We start from the raw sequence: 15,537 nt of genomic DNA, 5'->3' as shown, positions 1-15,537 counted from the left end.
TCCATGAAGATAATGAACAGAATCGGTGACAAAGGGCACCCCTAGCGGAGTCCAACATGCACCGGGAACAGGTCTGACTTACTGCCGGCAATGCGAACCAAGCTCCTACTCCGGTCATACAGGGAACGAACAGCCCATAGCAGCGAGCCTTGAACCCCATAATCCCGAAGTACTTCCCACAGGATGCCACGAGGGACATGGTCGAATGCTTTCTCCAGGTCCACAAAACACATATGGACTGGTTGGGCAAACTCCCATGAACCCTCCAACACCCTAGTGAAGGTATAGAGCTGGTCCAGTGTTCCACGGCCAGGGCGAAAACCGCATTGCTCCTCCTGGATCCGAGGTTCGACTATCGGTCGGATTCTCCTTTCCAGTACCCTGGCATAGACTTTCCCAGGGAGGCTAAGGAGTGTGATCCCCCTATAGTTGGAACACAATCTCCGGTCCCCCTTCTTAAAAAGAGGGACCACCACCCCGGTCTGCCAGTCCAGTGGCACCGTCCCCGAACTCCACGTAATGCTGCAGAGGCGTGTCAGCCAAGACAGCCCCACAACATCCAGAGACTTGAGAAACTTGGGGCGGATCTCATCCACCCCCGGAGCCTTGCCACCGAGGAGTTTTTTGACTACCTCAGCAACTTCAGCCAGGGTAATGGACGAGTCCCCCTCCGAGTCCCCAGCCTCAGCTTCCTCTACGGAAGGCGTGTTGGAGGGATTGAGGAGATCCTCAAAGTACTCCTTCCACTGCCCGAGGACATCCTCAGTTGAGGTCAGCAGCGCACCACTTCCACTGTAAACAGTGTTGGCGGAACACTGCTTCCCCCATCTGAGTCGCCGGACGGTTTGCCAGAATCTCTTTGAGGCCGACCGAAAGTCTTCCTCCATGGACTCACCAAACTCCTCCCAGGCCCGAGTTTTTGCCGTGGCGACTGCCAGAGCCGCGTTCCGTCTAGCCCACCGGTATCCATCAGCTGCTTCAGGAGTCCCATGAGCCAGCCAGGCCCGATAGAACTCCTTCATCAGCTTGATGGCATCCCTTACCTCCGGTGTCCACCACCGTGTTCGGGGATTGCCACCACGACAGGCGCCGGAGACTTTATGGCCGCAGCTCCGAACCGCCGCCCCGACAATGGAGGTATGGAACATAGTCCATTCGGACTCAATGTCCCCCACCTCCCTTGGGACCTGGTTGAAGCTCTGTCGGAGGTGGGAGTTGAAGACCTCTCTGACAGGGGCCTCCGCCAAACGTTCCCAACAAACCCTCACTATGCGTTTGGGCCTGCCGGGTCTGTCCAGCTTTTTCCCCCGCCATCGAATCCAACTCACCACCAGCTGGTGATCAGTTGACAGCTCAGCCCCTCTCTTCACCCGAGTGTCCAAGACATATGGCTGAAGATCAGAAGAAACGACTACAAAGTCGATCATCGACCTCCGACCTAGGGTGTCCTGGTGCCAAGTGCACTGATGGACACCCTTATGCATGAACATGGTGTTCATTATGGACAAACCGTGACTAGCACAGAAATCAAATAACAACTCACCACTTGGGTTCAGATCAGGGAGGCCGTTCCTCCCAATCACGCCCCTCCAGGTGTCACTGTCGCTGCCCACGTGGCCGTTAAAGTCCCCCAGTAGAACGACAGAGTCCCCAGTGGGAGCGCTTTCCAGCACATCCCCCAGGGACTCTAAAAAGGCCAGGTACTCTACATTGCCGCTAGGTGCATAAGCACAAATGACAGCGAGAGACCGTTCCCTGACCCGAAGGCGCAGGGAGACAACCTTCTCATTCACTGGGGTACACTCCAACACATGGCGGCTAAACTGGGGGGCTATTAATAAGCCCACACCTGCCCGCCACCTCTCACCCTGGGCAATGCCAGAATAGTGGAGAGTCCACCCTTGGTCGAGAAGAGTGGTTCCAGAACCCAAGCTGTGAGTGGAAGTGAGCCCGACTATATTTAGACGGTATCTCTCAACCTCCCGCACTAGCTCAGGCTCCTTCCCCGCCAGTGAGGTGACATTCCAAGTCCCAAAAGCCAGAGTTGGTGCCCGAGGTTTGGGTCGGCTGGGCACTCGGCCCCGACCACCGCCCAAATCACAACGCACCGGCCCCTTACGTCCTCTCCGGCAGCTGGTGAGCCCACAGAAGACCGGCTCCACGTCTTGGCTTCGGGCTGAGCCCGGCCAGGCCCCGTGGGCATAGACCTGGCCACCAGGCACTCGCATGCGAGCCCCCCTCCCAGGCCTGGCTCCAGGGTGGGGCCCCAGTGACCCATACCGGGTGGGTTGAACGAGATCCTTGATTTAATAGTCATAAGGGGATTTTGAACCGCTCTTTGTCTCATCTGTCACCCAGGACCTGTTTGCCTTGGGAGACCCTACCAGGGGCATATAGCCCCAGGCAACATAGCTCCTGAGATCATTCAGGCACTCAAACCCCTCCACCACGTTAAGGTGGCGGTTCACGGAGGGGTATTTCACAAAACAGAACAGCCCAAAAGTATAAATCTGATTGTCAACAATTCAACATTGAACCACTGTCTTCTGCTCTTCTGGCTCACTGATTAAAGTTCATTCAACATATAAAATTTCAGAGGCATACATATTAAGTCAACAACAAGAGGTAATACAGCTTCACACACACCTCTCCAGCTCCTATATTAACACCACCTCACACCTGCTCACATTCACACCACCAGCTGTGCTATCAGGAGACATGACAATACAGAAGTGAGTGGCCTCCAGCTTGAGGTGAAGACCTTCAGCTGACTGGCAGTCAGCGTCTTGCTGTCAGCGACGTTCAGTCCATTGGGCTTGGAAATGTGTGAAGCTTGTGCAGCAGGGAAGAATCACCTGTTTCACATCTTCATGACAGCTACTTGAAAGAGCTGCTGCTTGAGCTGTTCTCCAGACATAAGATTCCCGCATCCTTTCAGGGCTACCTTCATTTTTTTTTTTAATCAGCATACACCTCTAATACACAAAGTGTGAAGCTGACACAAATTCCTCTGTCTTGGTCTGGGAAACATAAGAAGCCAAACACTGCATGGTGGCACAGCTGGCAGCGTAGTGGTAAGCGCTGCAGCTGCTGCATCCAAAGGTTGCAGGTTTGAATCCCACCTCCAGCAGTAGTACTGTTGAGCAATGCACTTAACCCCTGTTATGCCAATAAATTACCCAGCTTGATAAACAGATGAATAATTGTGAATAGAATAACATTGTAAACTGCTTTGGAGAAAAGTCTTGACCAAGTATGTGTTATTGGTATGATAGGGCTTTTTTCTCTTCTGGCCAATATGAGAAGATGCTGAGCTTGATTGTACTTCTACCCTATGCAATCCACCATGCCTCACATTCCCTGCCTGCTGAAGCTTTCTGGCTCTTGCGCTGAAAGAAACACATGAAGCTGAAGTGAGATAGAGAAAGTTTCTTGAATCTGTGAGGTGTAGGATGTAGCATATTCATTATCGCATCCATTTATTGCATCTCCCCAGGCAATTTTCTGTACAGGCTATAGGTGTGAAGATACCTGAAAGACAACACTTGGGGTGTGACCAATAAAAAAGAACCATTATTTTCCTGGTGGGAGCTCCATCAGGCATGCTCATGTGGGAGGTAGAAGCCTGTTTGTCAGTGACCACACCTGAGGAGGGTGAGAATGAATTATGGTTTCATGTGAGATGTGTCATTTATCACCATGATATCTTTGTTTTTTTTCCTTCCACATTTAGCCTCAGTCTAAAGAATCCCTTTCAGTGTATCTGTTGAATGTAACAGCTGAAGAGTTGAGACATAGGTCTCAACTAGCTACTGGGGACACACTGAGGTGGTATCAGACTCAGGTGGTGTCTATAGTAACCCCCCAGGCTCACCTTGAGCTGGTGTCACTGAGACTAGGAAAGGTCAGAAAAGCCCCCACTTCAGCAAATTAGTTCTTAACATGTCTTGGTTTGTGAGATTTCTGCTTGCTTCAAATAAACCTTACAGTGCCACAGTCTCACAGCACCTTAGTCTGTATGGAGTGTGCATGTTCTCTCCGTGTTTGCATGGGTTTCCTCCGGGTGCTCTGGTTTCCTCCCACTGTCCAAAGACATGCTGTTCAGGTTCCCCCATAGTGTGTGTGTTCCACTGATGTGTGGATAAGTGACTCAGTGTAAGTAGTGTGTCTAGTGTAAGTCACCTTGTTGAATAAGGTGTGTGGGCTGATAATACTACATGATAGAGTTCATTGGAAGTCGCTTTGGAGAAAAGTGTCTGCTAAATAAATAAATGTAAATAAACCTCCATCTACAGACATTCACTGAGACAACATTTGTACCTTAAAAAATTCCACAGGGCTTAAACCAGAAACTTCTTGATCATGAGTTCAGTGCTTTAACCACTATGTGAACTGGTACTGATATTGCAGATAGAAATAGATGCTTTTTGTTTTCACAACGATTTCAATTTGCACCGCTGTTCACTACACCTGTAGCATGTCCAAAGTGAAACTGTGAAAACAAAAAATTCTCCCCATTCTGGAGCATGCTGAGACCCTAAGTTGTGTGAATGCTGTGAAGCTCTGGATAGGAGGTGTACCGCCACTTCCCAGGACCTTGTCTCAGCCCGATGGACACAGCGGCCCACCACACAGGCCTCATTGTTCCCCACACCGAGCATTTTTGCTTCAAGAAGAGGAAGACAAATAGTTCATATAAAAGCCTGATTAAGGCACAGTGGATGGAAAAGACTGGCGCCTTTGTTAGGATTAAAGGGTATTTCACCACTGGGGGCGGGCAGTCTGGGTGTCCATGTGCTGGAGGTGGGATGGGGGCACAAGTGTATTGAGTTACGGTGATTCTGTGCGTGCGGGTGACATGCGGATGGCGTGATTGAGAAGAGTTCCATCTTTACTGCATCAGAAACCTACCTTCACATACACACACACACACACACACACACACACACACACACACAGGTTTGGTGGACCTTACACTAACACATACGTCAAACATCCCTTTCAATGCACCCTTGAACACAGCGACCCCTCGCCGTTGGCCAAGTCCTCAGCTCTCTGCCCTTCCAGCTCTGTGGCCCGGACCATTCTGGAAGAGAAGGAGACAGAGGTGAGCATTCTGGGTTGTTCACTTCACCTCTTTTTAAACTGTCTGAGGAAAGCTGATTTTGCCATTAAAACAGATATTGCCATTGATATTTGGCGTTATTTTAGTGGGCTGCTAGATGTTGGGATCTGAGATGCATTTATGGTTGTACTATGATGAGTTTTCTTTTCCCATTTTTCTCTTGCACCCTATCTGAACAGATTTTAATCATTCTTATTGAAAATTTTTCAGGGTAATTCCATGGAAAAAATGTACATCCATTGGGGTGTTTTAAATGGAGTGTAATGATAATGAGTGATTATGGATTTTTCAATGAACGATGAGATTTTTCAAAACTCTTTTGTTTCCATAAAGCAGAGAATTCTCTTTCAAAAGAAAAAAAACTTTTTCAAACATGGTACTTTGAAAGGCATGACAGTATAACTGGCAGCTTGTAATTAATTCAATTCAATTTATTTTTATAGAGCACTCTTCTCGCGCAGTGACAACTGGAATTCAAGATGTAACAATGGTACCTTGTCAGAAAATTTGTAATAGCGCAGTAATCTGTGTGATGGAAAGAAATTCTAATTGCTTTCACTGGAAAGCTTACAGCACTGAAAGTTTAAATATTTTTACAGATGGAACCTCAACGCTATTGAGAGGACGTAAAACTTTAAACTACAGCAACCTAATCACCTTGTCCCATAGGTAACAGGGACAACCACCTCCTGTTTAAAAAATTTAAAAATCAAAATCATTCAGGGGTGGAATGTCTATGCTTTGGCCAAAGACAACACAGACGGTGCCTGGAAGCCAGCACACACACACAAACACACACACACACACACACACACACACACACACACACACACACACACTGCTTCTTCTTTCCTAATGCAGTTTAACTGCGCTGCTTGCGACTGAGACAAATTTCTTATGATTTATGAGATTATGGCTGTGCGGACATAAGCAGACCTGTATCAGAAAGAGTGAAAGTTGGTTCCTCAATGTGAAGATTTTTGTGGCTCAGATGGCCAAAGTAAAACACTCGGCGCATTTATTCATTGGCTCCTTACTTGGAAATTGTCACTGATCCTCCCAAAACTAACAGCTCTTGAAACCTCAGACGCTTCAGTGAAAGGTGTGTGTGTTTCCGCATGAATGTGTGCATGCATGAACCTGCGCGTGTATTTTAATGGCTGTATGTGTGCTCGCACATGTGCGTCAGTGCATATGCTTGTCTGCGAGTGTATTTATGTATCTGCGTGAGTCTGCGAGTGTGTGTGTCTGCGAATGTGCATTTCAGTGTATGCAGTTGGCTGCCTCTTAATCTTTGTGAGAATATGTCTAAGCTGTGAGAGTGGCTCCGTGTACGAGGGGAACACAGGCAGTATTCTGCTTAGAGCTGCTGCCTCTGGACTCAGAGGTTGCAGGTTTGAACCCCAACTGCCCCTACATTTCCTTTGAACAAGGTACTTACCCTGCTGAACAGCTGCAGTAAAAATGACCCAGCTGTATAAATCATTGCAAGAAGCTTAATGGTGTAAGTTCATTTGGAGAAAAGCATTGGCTACATGAACAAATGTGAGTGTGTTTGTTTATGTGCGTCTGTAAATATTTGTCAGCATGTGTACATCTGTCACTGTGTGTGTGCGTATTAGTGTGTGTCTGGAGATGACTCTCGCTCCATGCCTCCACAAGCCGCAGTAGGTTGTTGCCATCCTCCCCAGGAACCCCCAAAGAACTGCAGGACAGCTTTCGAAAGAGCTCTTTGTCAGGGCAGAAAGGAGACACACCTCACCCCGAGGGAAAAGCGCTGCATCTTCACCGCTCGCTCCTCGTACGGCTCAGCCGCGTCTCTCCACCTTCTCAGTCTTCCTAATAGTTTCTCTGTGGCCACAGGTGTGTGTGCTCTGTATTGTGCCAGGTGGCGCAGGGGCTGTGAGGCACTGGAAGAGCCCTGCTACAAGTGCACATTGATATAGATATTGTTTACACTGGAAAGGTAGAGCACGAAGGTGCCCGTCCATTCCATCCTAAGTCACTGAAAGACATTAGAGCTCGGTGCCCCTGTATCTCCTCCAAGGGCAGCAACCACAGATTTGGACACAATGGCACAATGGCAGTAGGACCACTTCTTTAAAATACATGGATGGCTTTTGCCATTTGTCCTGAACCTCTACAATGCATTATTAGGACACAGTACCCTGATAGCCTTCACAGCGTTCATGCATAGTGACGAAACTGTTCACTTTAGCCTCTTTTATATACAGCAGTATCGCAAAAGTCATGGTCTCCAAGAATGTGGAAGGCATCCATACATGTAGCATAGTCTAGTCCTCTCAAAAGAAACAAAGGCACTATCTTCCCTGGGTGAGCCCCGCTATCCTGAGTGTCTGTGGAGACCGCAGACTCATGTCTCTCTCCCTGGTGTCTCTGTTGACCATGCATGTGCTGGAGTTGCTCATACCTGCCTCCCTCCTGCCTGACTCTAACTCACTGTCTAAAAGTCTGGAGGAGATGCTTTGGTAGGTCACGTGGTATCTGGCCCAAACATGTTCTACTGGGATTATCATTTGCAGAGGTAAAAGGAAAAAAATCTAAGGCTTGATTTGGAATGTGTTTGCATTTCCAACCCAGAAACTTCCAGATAAACTCTGACCTTTTCAGCCTTAGGGACAGGTTTGAAATAAAATGTGAGCATCGCCAAAAGTCTGGTGTAAACTGCTACAGGACAGATCGTGAGACCCTGGGGAGAATGCAGACGGATCAGCCCTTTATCTCCAAGACCCTCCGGTGGGGGGGGGGGGGTTGCACCAAGGTTTCCTTCACAAACAAAACTTCAAACCGTCATTACAAATGTCACAGTTGCCATTTTAGAGTGTATTCATTCAGAGTGCTGGAGCGTCACACTACGTACATCTCACACTGCATCTGCTCTGCCAACTGTCTGAGCTCACCATTCAGCTAAGAGACCCTCACCTGGGCAAGCAGAGAGCAAATTGAGGGTCTGCTTCAGTTACCCAACACTATGTTATGTCACCTTGAAAAACTGAAAAAAGAGTTGTTAGTTTGGATCTACCAACCCTCGGAATTAAATGACTATTTAATATGATTTCAAACCCAAATAACACTGAGGAAAAGCGTCCAGGAAAGGTCATGAAACACATGGTACATCCCTCACAGAGATCTTTCCCGCATTCCAGGGTGGACGATGAAGATGTGGACTCGCGTCGTGTGTTTGCTCTTCATCTTGAAAGCGGTGGTTGGGTTTCCCTCCAGACATCCCAGGCAGCTGGAACTCGACGCCTACGACAACGCCTATGACCCGGGCGCTGATTCAGTCCTCCTGGAGGATGTTTATTATTATGATGTGGGACCCACCATCGATGAACCTCAGGTAATCCCTTATCAGGCCGCAACCATGTGTTGAACTGCTCTTAATAATTGTTCTCTGTTTCAGAAGTTTTAAAGATACTTTACATGCATACCTATATCATTATGGTTGGTCAGTATGATTTGTTGATCCTGGTCATCACACGTGTGCATCTGCATCTCAAGGATATCTACAGCCTGCCTCAAACAGCACAATAGAGACTTGTGACATGCTGGGGGCTTGAAGGGACCAAGGAGTGACCAGACATAGGTCCTTCATGGCTGCACTTTTAGTTACTTTTATTTGGAAACTTTGCATGGACTTTGAATGACTCAATTTGTCAGTGACACTGGACTGTTAACACAAATTTATTAATTTTATTTTACTAATGTAAGACCTCCATAAACTAAAAGCACACGTGCACAAGTCCTCCGATGGAAAACCCATATTTTCCAGATCATATGGTGATTCAATAAACTAGAAGCTACAGGGTCCGTTTCAAAAAAGCCATGGAAGTGCAATGATGGCTATAATTCCATGGATTCTCTGTTCAAGTATGCTCATCCTACTGCCATCATATTTTTGAGAAACGGACCATCGATTCCTGAAGATCCGTGGGAATGTGACACCTTGATGGTCCTGCACCTCAAAATGTAAAGAATTCGGGAAATACTCTCTCAGGGTACCCCATGACAGTTTGTGTATAGGACCTTCAAGGTGAGAAAAATGCCCCATCTGTGTTATCTTCAGGTCCATGAAGAAAACGAGGTTCTCCACAGGTCCAAGGTTCTCTTGAACTGTGCCTGGAACACTGTATTCAGTGAAGATGACATTACTTCGTCAGGATTGCTGTCCATTCACTAACAGAGGACAGAGACCGACAATCTCTGACGGAATCTTACAGGGTCCTCCCCTCCTCTTAGCCGAGTTTCACCACCTCTCTACCCTCTTGCTGTAGAGTCTTACATGGATCTGGGTCTATATGCTACTTTGGTCACTGTGGTCTTTTTGACTCATCACGTAAATGGTGGCGGCATGGCAGCACAGTGAGGAGCGCTGCTGTCTCACAGTGCCTGGGTGGTGCAAGAGGATATGGGTTTGATCCCCTCTCAGTCTATGTGGACTTTGCGTTTTCTCCCTGTGTCTGCGTGAGTTTCCTCCGGATGCTCTGGTTTCCTCCCATAGTCCAAAGACATGCTGTTCTGGTTCCCCCATACTGTGTGAGTGTCACAGAGAGAGTGTGTTCCACTGATGTATGGATGAGTGACCCAGTGTAAGTAGTGTATCTAGCAGTGTAAGTCACTGTGGTGAAAAAGGTATGTGGGCTGATAACACTACATAGAGTTCATTGGAAGTCGCTTTGGAGAAAATTTTTTTCTGAACCACTTGTCCCATACGGGGTTGCGGGGAACCGGAGCCTAACCCGGCAACACAGGGCGTAAGGCTGGCGGGGGAGGGGACACACCCAGGACGGGACGCCAGTCCGTCGCAAGGCACCCCAAGCGAGATTCAAACCCCAGACCCGCCGGAGAGCAGGACCCGGTCCAACCCACTGCACCACCGCGCCCCCTGATTTGGAGAAAAGTGTCTGCTAAATAAATAAATGTAAACCAAATTCTGTGAGACGGAGTCTCCCCATAAGTCTCAAAACTAAAGCACACATATTCACATATGAACACACACATGCCTGTCTCAGACATTCCTTTAGTGCACTTGGCAAGAACTAGAAAGTCTTAGCTCTGGAACTGTACACCCCCCCTCCCTTCAGTGAACTGTTTGCTGGTGTAATACGCTTTTTGTATTGTTCTCAGACATGTATGCCACTTTGGAGAAAGGCGTCTGCTCAATGAATAAATGTTAATGTAAACAGTTTGTGGGCCGTGCTGACATGGGGATTTAACTCTGTGGCCCAGGATTCCTTTAACTGCGACTACTGAAAGCCCCACCCCATCATCTCACTAAGCTTTCAGAGTCCCGACCTTCCACGTTGCTGCTCCATTTATCCACATTCGTGCATTAAATTCTTTCTAAATTTTTGGTGTCTGAAAATCAGTACACTTTTAAAAACTGGAGTTAAATGCAGTCCCTTGATTTATCACGTTATTTGCACAGGCAATGCTCTGTCACAGATAGGGAGACAGCCACAAAGTCCTCTGGCTGGTGTTTGCGCTCAGAGCAGACTGAAAGACCAAGCGCACGGCTACCATGAGCGTCTTGGTTCCACATGGACCATTCCTGGAAAAGAGATTCCTTTCACAGGCGTTGGCAGGGAGTCTCTGCGTGTTTCTGGTGACGCCGCATGGTCGCAGCTGGTACTGCAGGAGGAATTCTCCACACGCTGCTTTAAGAGTAGATGCACTTAGCGTCGCCCTTCTGGTTGATCCTCACACTGCAACAACACACACTTTATGGTGATTTTGAAGATCACCTGCAAAATCACATTAACTAGAAACTGTATTTTTCCTCAGTTTGTGAAAGTAATCACAGTCAGGTTCTCAGATGGATGAAAAACATCCCTCGCCCTGCACCCTGCTGTCAGACAGGAGCAAGAGCTGAATAAAAGCATCACTGTACGGTTCTCTTGACTGCAGATTGAGATTGGCACACTAGCCCCTCTCGTGGACAGCTTCCATGCTCCTGCCGCCTCCCTGGAGGAAGAAGAGGATGAGCTGCCTCTTGGACCTCTACCAACATTACATACTTCTGGGGGCTCTGGGGTGCCCCTGGGGCCTGATGGCTCAGGAGGTTAGAAGCATTACTGGTTTTATTGTCGCCTTTACTGTTTCACCTGGTTACTCAGCATCTCACCTGAATCAGTGCACAGTAGTTAGAAACTTGATTGCATGTTTACCATACGCAGTTACCGCAGCTGTAACTGTCCACCCCAAGTTCCAGACCGGCCCACCTGTCTGCTGTGCACCTGCCTGGGGGGGTCCGTCTACTGTGACGACTTGAAGCTGGAGAGCGTACCTCCGCTGCCCAGGGACACCACCCACTTCTATGCACGATACAACAAGATCTCCAAGATAAACAAGTCTGACTTCATGCACTTGAGTATGTCTACAAGTGTCCCTCTAAACACACATTCCTAATGTGTTTCAGGAGCTAATACATTTTTTCAAACATTTATTTTCCATGAAGAAAGGAAGAGAACAGAATGGGGTCACATCCACAGAGACTCAGAATGAGGATAGTGACAGAACACATATGAAGATACAAATAAATACATCAGGAGGAAAAAGGGTGACAAAATGTTTCTAGTGGCAATAAGTTCACCCAACACATATCTTGTGGATGGTGCTAAATTTTCTTCCTAAATACGTAAGAACAATCACCATGCCTAGATTTTATTGAATCAAAATAGTAAACAGCTGCCAAGAAAATGTTACGCTTTGTGCCACTGCAGACAAGCTGAAGAGGATCGACGTGACCCACAACAAGATCTCGCGGATTGATGAGGATGCGTTTGTCGGTCTCGCTGACCTGGAGGAGCTGGTGCTGCGAGAGAACCTGGTATCACAGCTTCCCGCTCTGCCTGCCACCATGACCCTCATTGATGCCAGCCACAACAAACTGGGTAGCAACGGCATTCATAAGGAGGCTTTCAAGGTGAGCATTACAGCCCCGGTCCACGGCGAGCATCATGGTCTCAAAAGAGGGCTGCTGCCCTGCATCGGTTGACTTTGGAGGAAATAAAACGGTTATCCTGTACTTTGCCCGTTGCCTAGGATATGAACGGTCTTCTGTACCTCTACCTGACTGACAACAACATTGGCTACATCCCCCTGCCCTTGCCTGAAAGCCTGTGCAGTCTCCACCTGCAGGTATGCCACACCTGTCCTAGTGCTGCCATCTGGTGCCAGTTCCCAGTGGCCTCTGCAGAGTCCCCCTACTGCCACCTTGTGGTGACATCAAAATGATACTGTTTCAGGTACTGCAGTGTCAAACACCTATTCAACGAGGTAGAGGTGGTACTGAGAGCATGATGCTTTTCGAATCTTTTCACTGATACTGTTTCATTCTCTTGGTGGCGTTAAGTTTGTGATACACTACTTTGATGGTGGTTGTATCCACCAAAAGCTTTCTGTTCAGTTTCGACTCATGATATAGATATTAATAGAAGTTTTGAACCAAAAATGAACAGAAATGCTGTAACGTCCGAACATGTGCGGCCCTAGATTGTCTGTAGTGTCTGTACAACAATACTCTCATGTTAATGTCACTCTCATCCCCCAGAATAACAATATCCAGATGATGCATGAGGACACATTCTGCAACCTGAAGGATATGAACTACATCCGGAGAGGGCTGGAGGATATTCGGTTGGATGGTAACCCCATCAATCTGAGCAAGACCCCACAGGCTTACATCTGCCTGCCTCGAGTGCCCATTGGAGGGCTTGTCTAAAAACTCGCACACAGACTGGAAACATTTACAACACACACACACACACACACACACACACACACACACACACACACACACCAACTATACTGCCAGCTCAACAAATGACAACACACATAGTTTTTTCTTTACCAGAAAAATTGCTAATTCTCTCCTTCCTCAGAAAACAGCAAGGAAAGAAACCAAGCAATCGGTTTTTAACATTTTTATTTTTTTATTGTTTTGGCTTAAAATTTCTCTGCCATGACTCTAAAGATAACATTGTCTCATAAATATTTTTATTCTCACAGACAATTTACCAATTAATTTTAAACCTGTATCACAAAAAGTATAAAACTGGAGCTGAAATTTACTGATGAAACTTAAGTACACAATCCAAAAAGAAGCATATATAAACAAGCAACAATTGTAAAATCTGTAAAATAAAAATACAGTATATATTCAGAATATTTTAATAAATCGCAATATCTGGTATATTACAATGCAATTTTTAAGCAAGCACAATAAATTGAATACATTAAAATTATTGTATGATTTGGTGGTGGGGTATGGTATGGGCTTCCATACATTATAATGTTTATATGGAAATATCGCCTTTAAATAAAGATGTTTCAATGACCATCCTCAGAACATGAGTGGATTAACAACTTTGTTATAAGATGAGTCACTGGGAATATTCCAAAGGCCTACAAAAGGAAATGTAAAACAGCGGGCGCTGCCGCTGTGTCCCCTAGGATCATTCATAAGGTGAAACCCTACAATGGTGTCGAAGTGATCTCTTGAGAGCCCTGCCAGCCTGGCCGTATTTCAGCTCCTGAGCTCAAAGTGGACAAAGAGTTCAGAGTGATGGCAATAACAACAGTGACACTAGTACAGAGATCCAAAGCGAAATAAAACATTACCTTGTACTTGGGGTGGCACAGCAAGTAGCGCTGCTGTCTCACAGCGTCTGGGTGGTGCAAGAGAGTGTGGGTTTGATCCCTGCTCAGTCTGTGTGGGGTTTGCACATTCTCTGTGTGGGGTTCCTCCCACAGTCCAAAGACATGTTGTCCAGCTTCCTCCATAGTGTGTGAGTGTCACAGAGAGAGTGTGTTTCACTGATGTATGGATGAGTGACCCAGTGTAAAGTCACCTTGGCAAATAAGGTGTGTGGGCTGATAACACTACATAATGTCCATTTTAAGTCGCTTTAGAGAAAAGTACCTGCTAAGTGAATAAATGTAAATTTACTTGTTCTTCAGGTTTCCCTTTTCTTTGCAGCCTGATCAGATCTCATCTTCCTTCACAAACCCATTCTTTTAGTATTGCTGTAGGAAGAACAGCACAGGAACATGTCAAAAGAAGACTGAGCAACACTTTGAGAGTTTCTCATATCTGCACTTTTGGCCTATACACCGTATTTATGAACTGTCAACACAAAATGCTGCCTTAGAGACACAGCCGAAGGAAGGGACTAAATAAATGTACACCATACTGTGGCATACACATACATAAGCTATCAAACATTAGCTAGTAAGTAAAACGAGTAGAAAAATAGGTTAATAAGGGAACAAATAAGCAAATTCATTCAAATTATTAAGTAGATAGGTATGATAGAGGGAAAATAATACAAAAATTATATTTCTGAAATTCATCTAGGAGGTGTGTGTGAAACTGTTAAACTGTGGATGTTTTGAACCGTACTTTCTCCATCATAAACACGAACGATCACACGTACAGCGCTGTCAAACACCGCTTACGAAATCAGGAAGAGGGCGTAACCTTCGCAAGTGTATCCGGGTCATCTGTTCAATTGCCTTAACTGATAGGTAGTTTTACTCCGTCTATCGTGACACGTCACTCAAAAACACGATCTGCCCGAAGACTACGTTTGTCTCACGTTTTTTAATCAAGGAGTATTTATTCTCTCTCCGCCATAGAAACAAGGAAGTACCTTTTTTTTTTTTTTGTTCTTTCACTCCCTTTCATGTCAAAGTTTACATCCGTATTCCGACAAACTATACAATTCAAACAACTTATCAAGGCGACTTGCCCTGCTTTAAACTGATAGGTTTACTGCCTTTAATGCGTCACAAAGGCCCGCCCACCTCCCAAGACTACGTTGCTCGAGCGTCTGTGGGACCATATTGCACTCAGCCGTTGAAGGGAGTGGGTGTGTTGTCTTTTGCTAGACTACTTTGATATTAGGATTAACAGGTAATAGCCAGCTACAGCTCTCCGGCAGTCGAGCACATATCAGTGAAGTCTCGAAAAGACAATTTGTACAGTTTCGTGGTGATGTGTATGGAGCCAAGTCGAATTTTGGAAGGAATGAGTCGCCACTATTTTCGAAGAGCGAAGCAAACGATGTGGAGCTTCAGGAAGTATCCCACCGACACCGCGAAGAGACGGAGGCAGCTGAAAGCCAACATGGTGAAAGCCGCAGTTCGGAAGTACCAGAGAGCCGACGCGAGACCGGAGCGCTTCGTCAGCTGTTACCGGAAGGCCGAGCTAGGCAGAAGAAGCGCCTTTTCCGGTATCCGGGCTCCCGAGAACACGACGCAGTACTTGATAAATATCGCTTATCAAGACATGCTGAGCAATGGGGAGTTGCCGTTTCCGGCGGAATTCCTCGAAGAGACGGACTCTCGCTTGGTTTTCCACAGGAGAGACTCCCCTCACGCCGTGGACC

The 15,537-nt window shown here is 46.7% G+C and overlaps 1 protein-coding gene across 1 annotated transcript; it reads left to right on the top strand.

Moving 5' to 3' along the window:
- Nucleotides 1-7,531: 7,531 nt before the first annotated feature.
- On the top strand, nt 7,532-12,869 carry epyc (epiphycan). Its single transcript, XM_029259485.1, has 8 exons — nt 7,532-7,614; nt 7,820-7,882; nt 8,369-8,486; nt 11,054-11,207; nt 11,358-11,516; nt 11,869-12,071; nt 12,191-12,286; nt 12,699-12,869. The coding sequence occupies exons 1-8, from the start codon at nt 7,532-7,534 to the stop codon at nt 12,867-12,869; spliced, it is 1,047 nt and encodes a 348-aa protein (XP_029115318.1).
- The last annotated feature ends 2,668 nt before the right edge of the window (nt 12,870-15,537 follow it).

Source organism: Scleropages formosus, chromosome 2, assembly GCF_900964775.1.
Source record: "Scleropages formosus chromosome 2, fSclFor1.1, whole genome shotgun sequence".
NCBI lineage: Eukaryota > Metazoa > Chordata > Actinopteri > Osteoglossiformes > Osteoglossidae > Scleropages > Scleropages formosus.
The sequence above is the reverse complement of the archived record's forward strand: the minus strand, read 5'-3'. Positions and strand labels throughout refer to the sequence as shown.

Bases quoted from the DNA above. Each gene is read 5' to 3' on its own strand.
- epyc (XM_029259485.1), top strand. From the start codon at position 7,532: ATGCATGTGCTGGAGTTGCTCATACCTGCCTCCCTCCTGCCTGACTCT. The intron at 7,615-7,819 runs GTAGGTCACGTG...AAACTGCTACAG, and splicing joins AGTCTGGAGGAGATGCTTTG to GACAGATCGTGAGACCCTGG. The intron at 12,287-12,698 runs GTATGCCACACC...CTCATCCCCCAG, and splicing joins TGTGCAGTCTCCACCTGCAG to AATAACAATATCCAGATGAT.